The sequence below is a fragment of the Arachis duranensis genome, chromosome 7 (genome assembly GCF_000817695.3).
Source record: "Arachis duranensis cultivar V14167 chromosome 7, aradu.V14167.gnm2.J7QH, whole genome shotgun sequence".
NCBI classification, from domain to species: Eukaryota; Viridiplantae; Streptophyta; class Magnoliopsida; order Fabales; family Fabaceae; genus Arachis; species Arachis duranensis.
In genome coordinates, this window is record NC_029778.3 from 241560 (window position 1) to 255426 (window position 13867).

At 36.5% G+C, this 13867-nt stretch overlaps 1 protein-coding gene across 1 annotated transcript; it reads right to left on the reverse strand.

Annotated features, from left to right (window-relative positions):
* Nucleotides 1-7725: 7725 nt before the first annotated feature.
* LOC107496073 (uncharacterized) lies at nucleotides 7726-13621 on the reverse strand. Its single transcript, XM_052252030.1, has 4 exons — nucleotides 13587-13621; nucleotides 11069-11171; nucleotides 8624-9435; nucleotides 7726-8292 (listed from the first exon to the last, which is right to left on the reverse strand). Exons 1-3 carry the CDS (start codon nucleotides 13619-13621, stop codon nucleotides 8749-8751), a joined length of 825 nt encoding a protein of 274 aa, XP_052107990.1. The 3' UTR covers nucleotides 7726-8292; nucleotides 8624-8748.
* Nucleotides 13622-13867: the final 246 nt, after the last annotated feature.

The following is a 13867-nucleotide window of genomic DNA, read 5'->3' on the forward strand; positions in this document are numbered from 1 at the left end:
TTTCGAGTAAACTAAGCTATATGCCCGTGCATTGCACCGAATACAATGGAGAGGGATGGTGTAAAATTAAGATATTATCACCATTAAATTTGTGAAAAAATTATAAAAATTATTATTATTATTATTATTATTATTATTATTATTATTATTTAGAAATATAAGCCGTTAATAATACAAGGAGAAAGGAGTCGCATTTTTGTTTATAATGCCGCTCACTTTAAGAACGATTTTTTTAACAAGTTCCATTTTTTTTATAATACCACCCACTTAACGAATATGTTTTTAGTATATATTTACATGAATTTAAAAAGAAAAAGTGTCACTTGCATTTAAATAATATCACCTATTTTTTTATATTCAATTATATTTTAGTTTTATATGCTTGTGTTGAAACATTATTTTTTTCTCTCATCGCATGATTATTTATTTCTGTGATAGTCTATTATTATTTTATATATGTTATGTTCATACCCTAATCCAAAACATAAAATCAGGTCCGATACAAATAAAAGGCTCAACTTATAAGGTGGCCTCTAATTCCTACCCGACCTCTTTGAGAGGTCGGACACCGACAGAAAGGTCCAGCTCAACTTGCCCAAGCAAGTAACTGCTTCTGGATATCCATCCGCTACATCTAGATGGGAGATCTTAACAGATTTTCAAGATAAAGGGAACAGTTATCCATCAATAAAGATGGAACTACTCCAACAAAGGTGATAATCTATTCTACTATAAATACATTGACACCCATCAGGTATATTCACGTTCTAATCTACTAAAAACTTGCCTAAAGCCCTTGTTAATTTAAGCATCAGAGTCTTTTGCAAGTACTGATGCGTGAACATCTTTCTTATCTTTTCCTAGTGAATTTACATTTGAATTATTAAGTTTAATCAAGATTTAAATACTTTTTAGCCACTATGAATGCTACTTTGAGTTGTGTGAAATTCTGTTTATTTCAAATAGCATTTGGATAGATTTGACGGAGTTTTATAGAAGAAGAGGGAGAAAGTGGATGATGCTGTCAACCCTGACTTCCTTACACTCCAACAGGAATAACTTAAGTTATAGAGGTTCAATTGATGTGATTCCAGTGGCATTGGAAAGCTAACTTCCAGAGCGTTCTAACAATATAAAATAGTCTACACTTCCTTCAAAGACACACGGACAAGGTGGCGCCTAACTTAGAATTTCCCAAGTTAGGTGCCTAACTTAGAATTTCCAAAGTTAGGCGCCATGATCATAAAATGCTCAAAGTTCATTCAGCCAAGGTGGTGCCTAACTTGGAATTTCCCAAGTTAGACGCCATATGAAGAAGCCAACTTCAAGTTCCACTCTTCCAAGGCCATGCCTAACTTCAAAAATTTGAAGTTAGGCGCCAGTTCAGGAGTCAACCATGGTCCCGCATCCATCAATTATTATGCTCGAAGATTTTATTTAATTTTGATTAAAATTTATTTTATTTATAAATAGAAAAAGATATTATTTAGTTTTAAAGAATATATTTTACATTAATTAGGTTAGATATAAAAGGAAAAAATTTCATCCCTTCGGGGATTTCTCTTTTACGCATCTCATTACACACTTTACTGTTTTTCTGAATCCTAGTCTTCTTTCTGAGCCATGAACAACTAAATCTTCACTGTTAAGGTCATGAGCTCTGTTCATTGTATGGATTGATACTATTACTCTTCTATTTTAATTACTGTTTTTATTTCAATTTCAAGAATTTTTTTCGTTCTTCATCCTATGAATCTGTGTGGAACGGAAGTATGACCCTTATTCTATTTGAGTTCTTGTAAACCTTGGAAAAGCAATTTATTTGAACAACAGTTTGAAAATAATTTTTCCTAAATTTCTCACTATCTGGACTTAACGGGATACGTGACATATAATCCTCTTATATTTGGATAATTAGGATTTTTGTGGATACTAATTTTGAACTTAACACTCTAATTGGAATCAAATGACCAAGGAATTGGCGGTTGATGAAGGTTAGAGGAGACTAGAAAGGTCTAAAGAATTAGGGTTTAGTCACATATAGTTTGCCATGAATTAAATCTTACATGATTAAAATAGTTGGTAAGAAAAGTTAATCTGAAAAATAAACATCTCTGAAACCTTAACTGTTCTCTCATATAATCTTCACACCAATTTACTGCTTGCTTTATTAATTCTCTAAATTTACTGTTTAATGCAACTGAAACCCAAATACCATTTCTGCTTGTCTGACTAAGCCAATCACTCAATCATTGTTACTTAATCCATCAATTCTCGTGGGATCGACCCTAACTCACCTGATGTATTACTTGGTACGATCCAGTGCACTTGTCGGTTAGTTTGTGGACTTTAAATTCTGTTCCAAATTTTTGGCGCCGTTATCAAAAATTGACTGTGATTAACAACTACCAGTTGTTTGATTGTTTAGATTAGGCGTTTTTGCTTGATTTATTTCTTTAATTTTTTTAATTTAACCTACTTTATTTTTTTCTTAATTTTTGAAATTAAGTTTGGTGTTGCCTGAGTTATTTCATTACTTAGATAGATAATTTTTTTTCAATTAGTTTTCTTTTATTAATAAATTCTATTTTTATTTTCTTTTTCTTTTCCCTTCGGTTCCTCCCCCTCCCCTATTTTCCTTTTTTTATTTTATTATTTAGTTTTAATTTTAGTTTTTCTAAAAAAAATTAAAACTTTCGTTCTTCTTTTTTATTTTTTTAATTTTTATTTTTTTATTTTTTTCAATAATTCAATTTATTCTCTTTATTTTATTTTCTTTTATTTTGTTTTTTTTATATTTTATTTTATTTTCATTTTTTATTTTTTTATTTTATTTCTTTTGAAAATATATATATATATATATATTGAAAAAATGAAAATAAAATTCTTTCTGTTTTTTTCTCTTTGCTTTTCTGCTTACCACATAGTGCGTTTAACTCTATTTGGTGTTTTGTGCTAAGAAAAAAATAATGGAAAGAGATCACATGGGTTATTACTCACACCCAATGAGTGATTCATATTATTGTGGATGGAGGAACTACCCAAATTTTGGTTGGAAAAGTCAAGGCCAAAGAAACTTCAGTACTCCATATTCCATCTATCAAGAACCACCATCTCCATATTCATACCAAGAACCACCACCTCTCTATCCATATCAAGAAGCATCATCTTTCTACTCATATCAAGAGCCACCATCTCCCTATTCATATCAAGAACAATCCTCTTTTTACTCTTATCAAGCTTTTTATTCATATCAAGAGCCATCAGCTCTTGAGCTTGTCATGAAAGAATGCATACATGATATAAGGATGAGTTTAAAAAATATAGAGAAATATGTGGAGTTGATTATCAAGCCCCAGGAAGAGGAATAAGCAATTTTCTTTCTAAGAGATACAATGCAAGATCCTATGGAAGAAAGTGAGGATATCAATCAAAGGAGTTCATACTCCAGTGAATTAGAGAACTCTCCACCCTCACACATGGAAGAAGAGGAAGATGCAAAAACAAAGGAGGAAGATGCACAAACAAAGGAGTAAGATACGCAAACAAAGGAGGAAGCCATGCACACTCCATGCTTGCACATTCCAATAATTTCGGAGGAAGCTATACAAGTCCCTTTAATTCTATGCATACAAGCTCCTGAGAAGAAAAATCTGAATGCACTGCCCACATTTGAATTGACGTCTTCTCCCCCAATATTTGAATATGCTTTCCTTGGTCCTAATGAATCAGAGAGTTGTATGGGAGTTGCTTTTTGGTGGGTATCATTTTTGTCCTCATGTCCACTAAAGTCATTTCTCTTAACTAACTGGAAGAAGAAGAAGAAAAAGCAACAATCAACCGTCAAGCTAGTGACGTTAAAGAAGCGCTTGTTGGGAGGCAACCCAACTACTAGTATCCTTGGTTTTGCAGTTACTTTGGTTTTAATTTTATAGTTATTTTAATTTTAGCATTATAGTTATTTTAGTTCTGGTTTTAAATTACTTTATCTCAATTTTTTTAGAATTTTTCTTGTTTTACATGTGTTTTGGTCATGCAGAGTTATTAGAACGGAACAGGAGCAATTAAAAGGAAATTTTTGACACCTTAGAGTTTTTCTTTGCTTGGGGACAAGCAAATTTTTAAGTTTGGTGTTGTAGAGCGCGCTCTCTGTTTATCTCACCATCAATGGCACCAAAGGGAGGTGAATCATCTTCATGGAGGAGCACAACCTGAGGAATAAGATGTCCACCAGGACAACTGAGGTGGTTGAGTCCCTTTCATTATACTTCTCCTTCCGTTCTTATTTTGTTATATTCCTATTTTCTGTTACTTTAGTTGCCTGCATGATCTTTAGTATTTTCAGTTCTTAGGTTTTAGTTTTTAAATTAAAAAGATGTCTTATGTACCACTCACTGAGCTTGAATCTAAAAAGAAAAAAGAAAAGAAGTGATATATTGCATGAGAAATTGAGTTTATATTTAATAGTAGTCTTATTTACTTAATTGTGGTGGTATTATTTATGATTCTAAATGCATGATATAAACAATGTATATTTGAATTTGAATCAAAGGATGTTGATGCATGAGGAATAGGAGTTTAGAAAACTATTATGAATTCTCTGAATTAAACAAAACCTTAATCCTTGAAACAAAAGAAACAGCAAAAAGAAAATAAAGAAAAGCATGGTCCAAGGCTCTGTGTATCAATAGCTAGGAAGGTCAAATATAATTAAAAAGCTGAAAGAGTTATTTTTCTAGCCATATACTTGTGGTGTGAATGTATCAAGTAACCCTTGAGATAGAGCACTAAGAGTCGAGATCAAGTACATTTAACAGAGTATACCAAAGGCTTTGAGCACTACTATCTGGGAGTAATTGAAAGAAAATTTAGAACTAAAAGAGAGTTCCCCAGTTAAGTGCTTGTGGTATTTTTGTGTCAAGTAAAGCTTGAGACAAAGCATTTAAAGTCACGGCTAGGCTCAAGGTGCAAAGTACCAAAGAAAATAAAATGAAAGAAAAATTCTATGTTCAAGAATTAATCCGAAGTAAAAAAAGGCCAAAGAATTTATAATATTATTTGGATTCTAATTTCAAATGACAGTGACAATCCTCAGATTCAAAGGATAGTGAGATGCCAAAACTATTCGGAGTTTCAGTGTTATAAACCCCACTTTGAGACAGACAGAAGCTTAATTGAGTACTCACTTCTCATGAAAATTCACATCCTAAGTTTGCATTAGTTTTGGTTGTTTGAAAACAAGCAACAATTCAAGTTTAGTGTTGTGATGCGCGAGCATCTTTCCTATCTTTTTCTAGTGAATTTGCATTTGAATTATTAAGTTTAATAAAGATTTAAATACATTTTTGCCACTATGAATGCGACTTTGAGTTATGTGCAATTCTATTTATTTCAGGTAGCATTCGGATGGATTTGACGGAGTTTTATAGAAGAAGAGGGAGAAAGTGGATGATGCTGTCAACCTTGACCTCCTTGCACTCCAATAGGAATAACTTGATCTATAGAGATTCAATTGATGCGGTTTCAGTGGCATTGGAAAGCCAAATTCAAGAGCTTTCCAACAATATTAAATAGTCTACACTTCCTTCAAGGACACACGGACAAGGTGGCGCCTAACTTAGAATTTCCCAAGTTAGACGCCATGATCATAAAAAGCTCAAAGTTCATTCAACCAAGGTGGTGCCTAACTTGGAATTTTTCAAGTTAGGTGCCATATGAAGAAGCCAACTTTAAGTTCCACTCTGTCAAGGCCATGCCTAACTTCAAAAATTTGAAGTTAGGCGCCAGTTTAAGAGTCAGCCATGGTCCCCGCATCCATCAATTATTATGCTCGAAGATTTTATTTAATTTTGATTGAACTTTATTTTATTTATAACTAGGAAAATATATTATTTAGTTTTAGAGAATATATTTTACATTAATTAGGTTAGATATAAAAGGAAAAAGTTTCATCCCTTCGGGGACTTCTCTTTTACGCACCTCATTGCACACTTTACAGTTTTTCTGAATCCTAGTCTTCTCTCTGAGTCATGAGCAACTAAACTTCCAGTTTTAAGGTCAGGAGCTCTGTTTATTGTATAGATTGATACTATTACACTTCTATTTTAATTACTATTTTTATTTCAATTTCAAAAATTTGTTTTCGTTCTTCATCTTATGAATCTGGGTGGAACGGAAGTATGACCCTTATTCTATATGATTTCTTGTAAACCTTGGAAAAGCAATTTACTTGAACAACAACTTGAAAACATTTTCTCCTAAATTTCTAACTATCTGGACTTAACGGGATACGTGACATATAATCCTCTTATATTTGGATAATTAGGATTTTTGTTGCACATAAACTAGTTTTGAACTTAACCTTCTAATCAGAATCAAGTGACCAAAGAATTGGCGGTTGATAAAGGTTAGAGGAGACTAAAAAAATCTAAGAAATTAGGGTTTAGTCACATATAATTTGCCATGAATTGAATCTTACGTGATTAAAATAGTTGGTAAGAAAAGTTAATCCGAAAAATAAACATCTCTGAAACCTTAACTGTTCTCTCATATAATCTTCACACCAATATACTACTTGCTTTATTAATTCTCTGAATTTACTGTTTAATGCAACTGAAATCCAAATACTATTTTCTGCTTGTCTGACTAAGCCAATCACTCAATCATTGTTGCTTAATCCATCAATCCTCATGGGATCAACCCTCACTCACCTGAGGTATTACTTGGTACGAACCGGTGCACTTGCCGGTTAGTTTGTGGACTACTTTAAATTCTGCACCAAGTACCACTCCCACCTTTTCATGAGGAACTTGGACAGGTGGCACCCCGGCATCATCAAGTCGGACGCTACCATACTAAGGGATCTAGACTTCACATTTAGGTCCAAATCAATGTTTTAGGTTACCCTCAATTTTTCTATGATTTTCTAGGTTTTTCTTGGATTTTCTAGAGTTTTCTTAGATTTTTCTAGGATTTTCTAGTAATTTCTATGATTTTTTTTAGTGTTTTCTAGGATTTTTCTAGTGTTTTTTAGGGTTTTCTAGGATTTTCGAGACTTTTTCTAGGGTTTTCTAGGATTTTATTGAATTTGGAAAACTTTCATTATTATGATAATCAAACATTATTAAAATATTAATTAAAAAATTATTAATTTGACAAGCATTATCTCGTTTACAGTGTAAACGAGATACCCACATAGCAACTGACGTGTCCTATCTCGTGTACAGTGTAAACGAGATACGCGCAATGCCATCTCATTTACACTATAACCCTGGAATTTAAAAGGGTAAATAATTTTTAAATTATTTATTTTGGTAATTATCATATTTATTTTATTTAATAGTAGTTTTATAAATTTATAATTTAGAATGATATTCTATTAATTCCAATATTTTTTACAGCAGAAATTTAATTACAAAATCTGATAAGATATAGGGAGTCAATCGAAAACAAAAAATATAAAGACCTAATTAAAAATTTACTGAAACTATAAGACTAATAAAATAATTAAATCATCTAAGTTTTAGAATTTAGAGTAAAAAAACATTGTTTAGGGTTTAGAATATAGATTTTTAATAAGAGAAATTAATTACATATAATATTAGTACATATTATATCTATAATATTATTGACTCATTCATTTATGAAAATGTTATGGTTCATGGTTCAACTATGAGGGTTTATTTTAGGATATAGAATTGGGTTATAAAAGTTTATTTTTTAAAGTTTAAAGAAATATTAGTACACATTATATTTATAATATTATTAATTAAATGATACAATTAGATTGGGCTAGCCCAATTAGAGAATTATACTATAAATAGGAGTATAATATAACAATGTGAGATATGCATGGTATAATTGAAAACTCTACTTTCTCTCTTTGGCCCTAATTCTAAGAATTTCTCTTCTATTCTCTCTGATTATCTCTAATTCTCTCCAGTTCTTGATACAAATTCGTATCAAATGGTGCTTTCATTGAATACCATGCCAAATTCCTATGATGACGCAATTTGGGATCAGATTCAAACTAGCTTAGATCGCTTGAATTCAGATTGTGAAAAATGATCCAAGATACATGCAGAAATTCAGGCAACTTGCAACAAAATTGGTGCAATCGTGACCAAGAGGATCCATGGGGAAACCGATTGTGCACTAACAGCAGAAATTTCAACCAAAATTCAGAAGCAGCAACATCTAATTTTACAGATTCAAGCCAAATCAACCTCATCTTTTCAACCAATCAACAATAATTCAACCTCTCCAGAAGCAAACAATTCAACAATTACGGCTCTGCAATTTCAAAATTCAGCATCAGATTATGAGAATGCAGCATTGATGAATGCAGCAACCAATTTTTCAGAATTCAACATGACTCTAGTTCACACAGAAGAGGAAGAAGAAGCAGAAGAATTAGGTTTATGTTTCCTAGTTCAACCACAGCAACAAGAAGCAAAATCAACAAAAACTCTAGATCAAGCAACAATTCAACACTCACCAGTGTCAATTTGTAATTACACAGAAGCAGTAACACAATTTCAGCAACAACGACAAAATTCATGCCAAAATTCAAAAATGATAGATGCAGAAGAAGAAGAATTCGATTTCAATTTTGAATTTCTACCTGAAGAATTAACAGAACTTGCAGTTCAAGTAGAATGTCAACCAGCAGATCACGCATTTGAAAACTCAATTCCAGGGATTCCAACCACAGCAGATCTGGCAATTTCAGTGACAAATGATTCTAGTTCAATTACAAGATTTATGACCAAGAACAATACAGAAGTCACAAACAAACCTGGTGGTAGAGGTATTGTGTGGACTGCAGGGGATCGACCTTAGTTTGATTCGTCGATGACGCACCCAGGAGATTTGCGGCCAGATCGAGATGCAGGAGGGGAGGACGCTTGGCGGTTTCTTCCTTGGGAGGCGTCGAACCCGCGGACACCCGCCACTGATGACGATGCGAGGAGCAGCGCCGACGGCGGCGCTTTCGCGGCGTGGAAGGGAGAAGCCCATGGTGCTTCTGTAACAGCGGTGCGTGCTCACGCCATCAGAACCACCATCCGCGGCAGAGATCGTGGAGTTTGGGGGTTCTGTCGAGCCTCTCCAATCGTGGCTAATCCACCACCACTCCTGGTGGCGGTCTTTCCTTGGAATCGAAACGGAGAACGAAGCGGCGAGGACTTGCAGGGGCGAGTAGCGGCTTCGGGAAGAGGTAGGGAGAACTCGAACAGCGAACAGCGGAGGGTTGGGAGCTGGACGGCAGCGGCGATGCCTCCATGCAAGCTCGCGACGGCCGGTGGCTGCGGGTTGGACGCAGGGGCGGCGGCGGGTGCACCTCTGAGGCAGCGAAACAACAACGCGTCTCTCTTCTTCGATGAGGATGAGGAAGAGATGCTGAAGCCTAACAATGTGTTGGGCTTCTATTGTGAGCTAATCCAAATTTTAACTTCTGAAGCCCAAAATCAGAAGGTGATGGATGGTATAATGACTTTAAGCTCAATTCTAAGGATTTCAGTCCAATTTCAGATTTCAACAGGAATTATATTTTGTTGGTTTTGGATTGAACAAAAATTTTTTCAATGGGATCCTGGTGGTTAAAATTTTTTTTAGTAGTAGCATAGAAAATATTGTTTTCGAAATACCAATTTTTTTTTTACTTGTAATTAATTTTTATAATTTTTTTTAGGATTTATATTTTTTCCAACCTTGAGGACAAGGTTGTTTTGAAGGGTAGGGTAATGATACAATTAGATTGGGCTAGCCCAATTAGAGAATTATACTATAAATAGGAGTATAATGTAACAATGTGAGATATGCATGGTGTAATTAGAAACTCTACTTTCTCTCTTTGGCCCTAATTCTAGGGATTTCTTTTCTATTCTCTCTAATTTAATGATACAAATTCGTATCATTAAATCACTTTTAAAAAATTTATGGTTGATAGAACTGAATTAAGGATTTACTGTTAAGAATTTAGGGTATAGATTTTGTTTTATAAAATTTGAGTTAGAAAGTTTAAAGCAATATCAATGATTTTATGATTTACGATGTATGAGTTATGTTATAACATTGCATAATTATTCATTTCTAAATAATTATGGTATAAGATTTTTTAGTTTAGGTATCTAATTTAATTAATCTCTTTTTAAAAAAATAACTTAAACAATAAATATTTATATGAAAAATAGTTTATAAATAAGTTATTTTGTATTTTATTTTTTAATTCTAAAAATATTTATATTAAAAAAATATGATAAAATGCTTTTTATTATGAGAGAGATCTTTTTTTTTAAACTTCTCTATAACCACATAAATAACTTCTTAAAAAGTTACAATTTAATTTTAAAAATTGTATCAGATTTTAATATTGTTCATACCCTGGCCCAATAACAAAGGCCCAGGATCAAGCAAAAGACCTAATCCCAAGGGTTGGGCCTCACTAGTACCAATCTCCATCCTACGAAGTCGATACTCATCACGACCTGCTCTAAAGAAGTCGGGAACGAGATTAGCTGGAGGATAAAACACTCATTCAAATGAGTAACTGCCCCTAGAATCTCTCTAACCACTTCCACGAGCCATATCTTAACCTCCCTAAGATAATGGGACGGTTAACACCCTAAAAATATGGCACTACTCCAATGGTGGTTATTGGTTCACCACTATAAATACACTGACACCCCTCAGGTATCTCTAAGTTCCAATACATTCTAAACTTGCTTAACCCCATGCTGACTTAGGCATCAGAGTGTTTTTGCAAGTACCACCCCCCATCTCTTGGAACACACAACTCGGAGGCGGCTCCCAGACGTAAACCAAGTCGGAGACCACACTCCTCCAGCGCTTGGGCCTCAAACAAGTCCAACCACCGTCCGGTTCTAGGTAAGCCCCGGAACATTGGCGCCGCTGCCGGGGACCCGAGATATCAACCAGTAATGGCGGATAGATCCCCTGAAGAGGGTCGTGTGGAGTCAGATTCTGAACAAGAGAATCTAGACACAGGCAATAATAATGCAAACTTGACCCTCCACCAGGGAATTAATGATCAACACAGGGAAGGTACCTCCGGAGTAAAAAACCCGAAGGTAAACTCTTCAGAGGGGCGCGAATCAGAGAAAGAGGGACCATCCCATGTAACTGAACTCATGGAATTAGTCCACAGTCGCCTGGAACAATTAGAACAATTACGGGAGCGACAAAAAGAAACCGAAAAGAACCTAAAAGAGGAGATGGAACGACGAAAAGAGTTAGAGAGAAAACTCTTAAAGTTAGAATCCTCCCTCAAAGGTCACAACTCCCGCGACGAACGAGAAGAGCCGCCCTTAGGAGGGGAGGATCCTTTCAGCGAGGATATAATGATGGCAAAAGTTCCGAGGAACTTCAAAAGCCCCGATATGGACCTCTATGACGGAACCACGGATCCAAAGCATCACTTGAGCAATTTTAAAAGTCAGATGTATCTAGCTGATGCTTTCGACGCTACGCGATGCAAAGCTTTTCCGACCACCCTATCGAAAGCAGCGATGAAGTGGTTCGACAGCCTCCCCCCGAGGTCGGTTACTAGTTTTGAAGACCTCTCAAGGAAGTTTTTGATGAGGTTCTCAATCTAGAAGGACAAAGTGAAACATGCACCGAGTCTCCTGGGAATAAAACAGGAGGTCGGAGAATCCTTACGAGCCTATATGGAAAGGTTCAACAAAGCATGTTTAGAGATTCAAGACCTGCCCACAGAGGCAGTCATAATGGGGTTAGTCAATGGACTCAGAGAAGGCCCCTTCTCGCAATCCATATCTAAAAGACACCCCGTTTTCTCTAAGTGATGTACAGGAAAGAGCTGAAAAGTACATCAATATGGAGGAAAACGCTAAGTTGAGAGACCTGAGTTGGCGCCCTGGGCTCCCCCCTCAACAAAAGAGAGGGAAAGGAAAACCAAGAAAAAGGAAGAACTCGGTCTCGAGAGACCAAGAAAATACCACTCTTATACTCCTCTGAAAGTTTCTATAGTGGACGTATACAGAGAGATTTGTAACACTGAAAGACTGCCACCCCCTAGACCCATTAAAAATAAAAAGGGGGAGCTGCAGCGACTACTGTGAGTAGCATAAAATATATGGTCACTCCACAAACGACTGTTACGACCTTAAAAATGTAATAGAAAAGCTGGCTGGAGAAGGTCGGCTCGATAGATATCTCATAGACAGGTCGGACGGTCACGGGAAGAGAAAGCGAGATGATATGGATAGAAGAGACACACCGTCGCAGACTCCGGAGAGACATATCCATATGATCTCAGGAGGGTTCGCAGGAGGAGGACGCACCAAATCCTCTCGCAAAAGACATCTCAAAAGAGTCTACTAGGTCAGAGAAGAGTTATCCGACCTCCCTACCATTTCATTCACAAAAGAAGATGGGCAAGGAATAATCCCTGGACACGATGATCCAGTAGTAATAACTATGATCCTGGCAAATGCTCATCTCCACAGAACACTAGTGGACCAAGGAAGCTCGGCCGACATCCTTTTTAAGCCCGCTTTTGACAAACTAGGGTTGGATGAGAAAGAATTAAGAGCCTACCCCGACACCCTATACGGGTTAGGAGACACGCCAATAAAACCACTGGGATTTTTGCCCCTCCACACCACTTTTGGAAAGGGGGAAAAATCAAAGACTCTGAGTATATACTTCATAGTCATCGATGTAGGGTCAGCATATAACGCTTTAATCGGCAGAGCTACTCTAAACCGACTCGGAGCAGTGGTATCCACACCCCACCTTTGCATGAAATTCCTGACTTCAGCGGGGATAGCCACGGTAAGGGGAGATCAAAAGTTGGCAAGGAAATGCTACAACGAAAGCCTAAATCTGAGAGGAAAGGGCAGAGAAGTTCACACAATAGAGCTCGGAGGTGCAAGGGCCAAAGAAGAGCTGCGACCGCAACCGAGAGGAAAAATGGAGGAAATACAGATCGGCCAAGAGGATGGAAAAAATACTCACATAGGAGCCAACCTAGGGGAAACCCTAAAACAAGGGTTGACTAAGCTCCTAAGAGATAACTCCGATCTCTTCGCCTGAAGGCCTCCGACATACCTGGGATAGACCCCGAGCTCATGTCCCATAAGCTCTCGGTTTACCCGGGGTCCCGACCTGTACAACAAAGAAGACGCAAGCTCGGCCCGGAACGAGCCCTAGTAGTAGAAGAACAAGTACAGGCGCTCCTGGAAGATGGCTTCATCAGAGAAGTCAAATACCCAACATGGCTAGCCAATGTAGTGCTAGTCAAAAAACAAAATGGCAAATGGAGAATGTGTGTCGACTATACCGACTTAAATAAAGCATGTCCCAAGGACCCTTATCCGCTGCCAAGCATTGATACCCTAGTGGACTCCAGCTCGGGGTATCAATACATATCATTCATGGACGCCTACTCGGGATATAATCAAATCCCAATGTATGAGCCAGACCAGGAGAAGACATCATTCATCACACCCAGAGCTAATTTCTGCTATGTGGTCATGCCATTCGGATTGAAGAATGCAGAAGCCACATATCAAAGGTTGATGAATAAAGTGTTTTCTTCTCACCTTGGGAATCTAATGGAAGTATACGTCGACGACATGTTGGTAAAGACCAAGAAAGAAGTCGACCTCTTGTCCGACCTCTCACAAGTTTTTGACACCATAAGGCTGCACGGGATGAGACTAAATCCCGCAAAGTGCGCCTTCGCGGTGGAGGCAGGAAAATTTCTAGGATTTATGCTAACACAAAGAGGGATCGAAGCCAATCCCGATAAGTGTAGAGCCATCCTAGAGATGAAAAGTCCGATTTGTTTGAGGGAAGTCCAGCAGCTGAATGGCCGACTTGC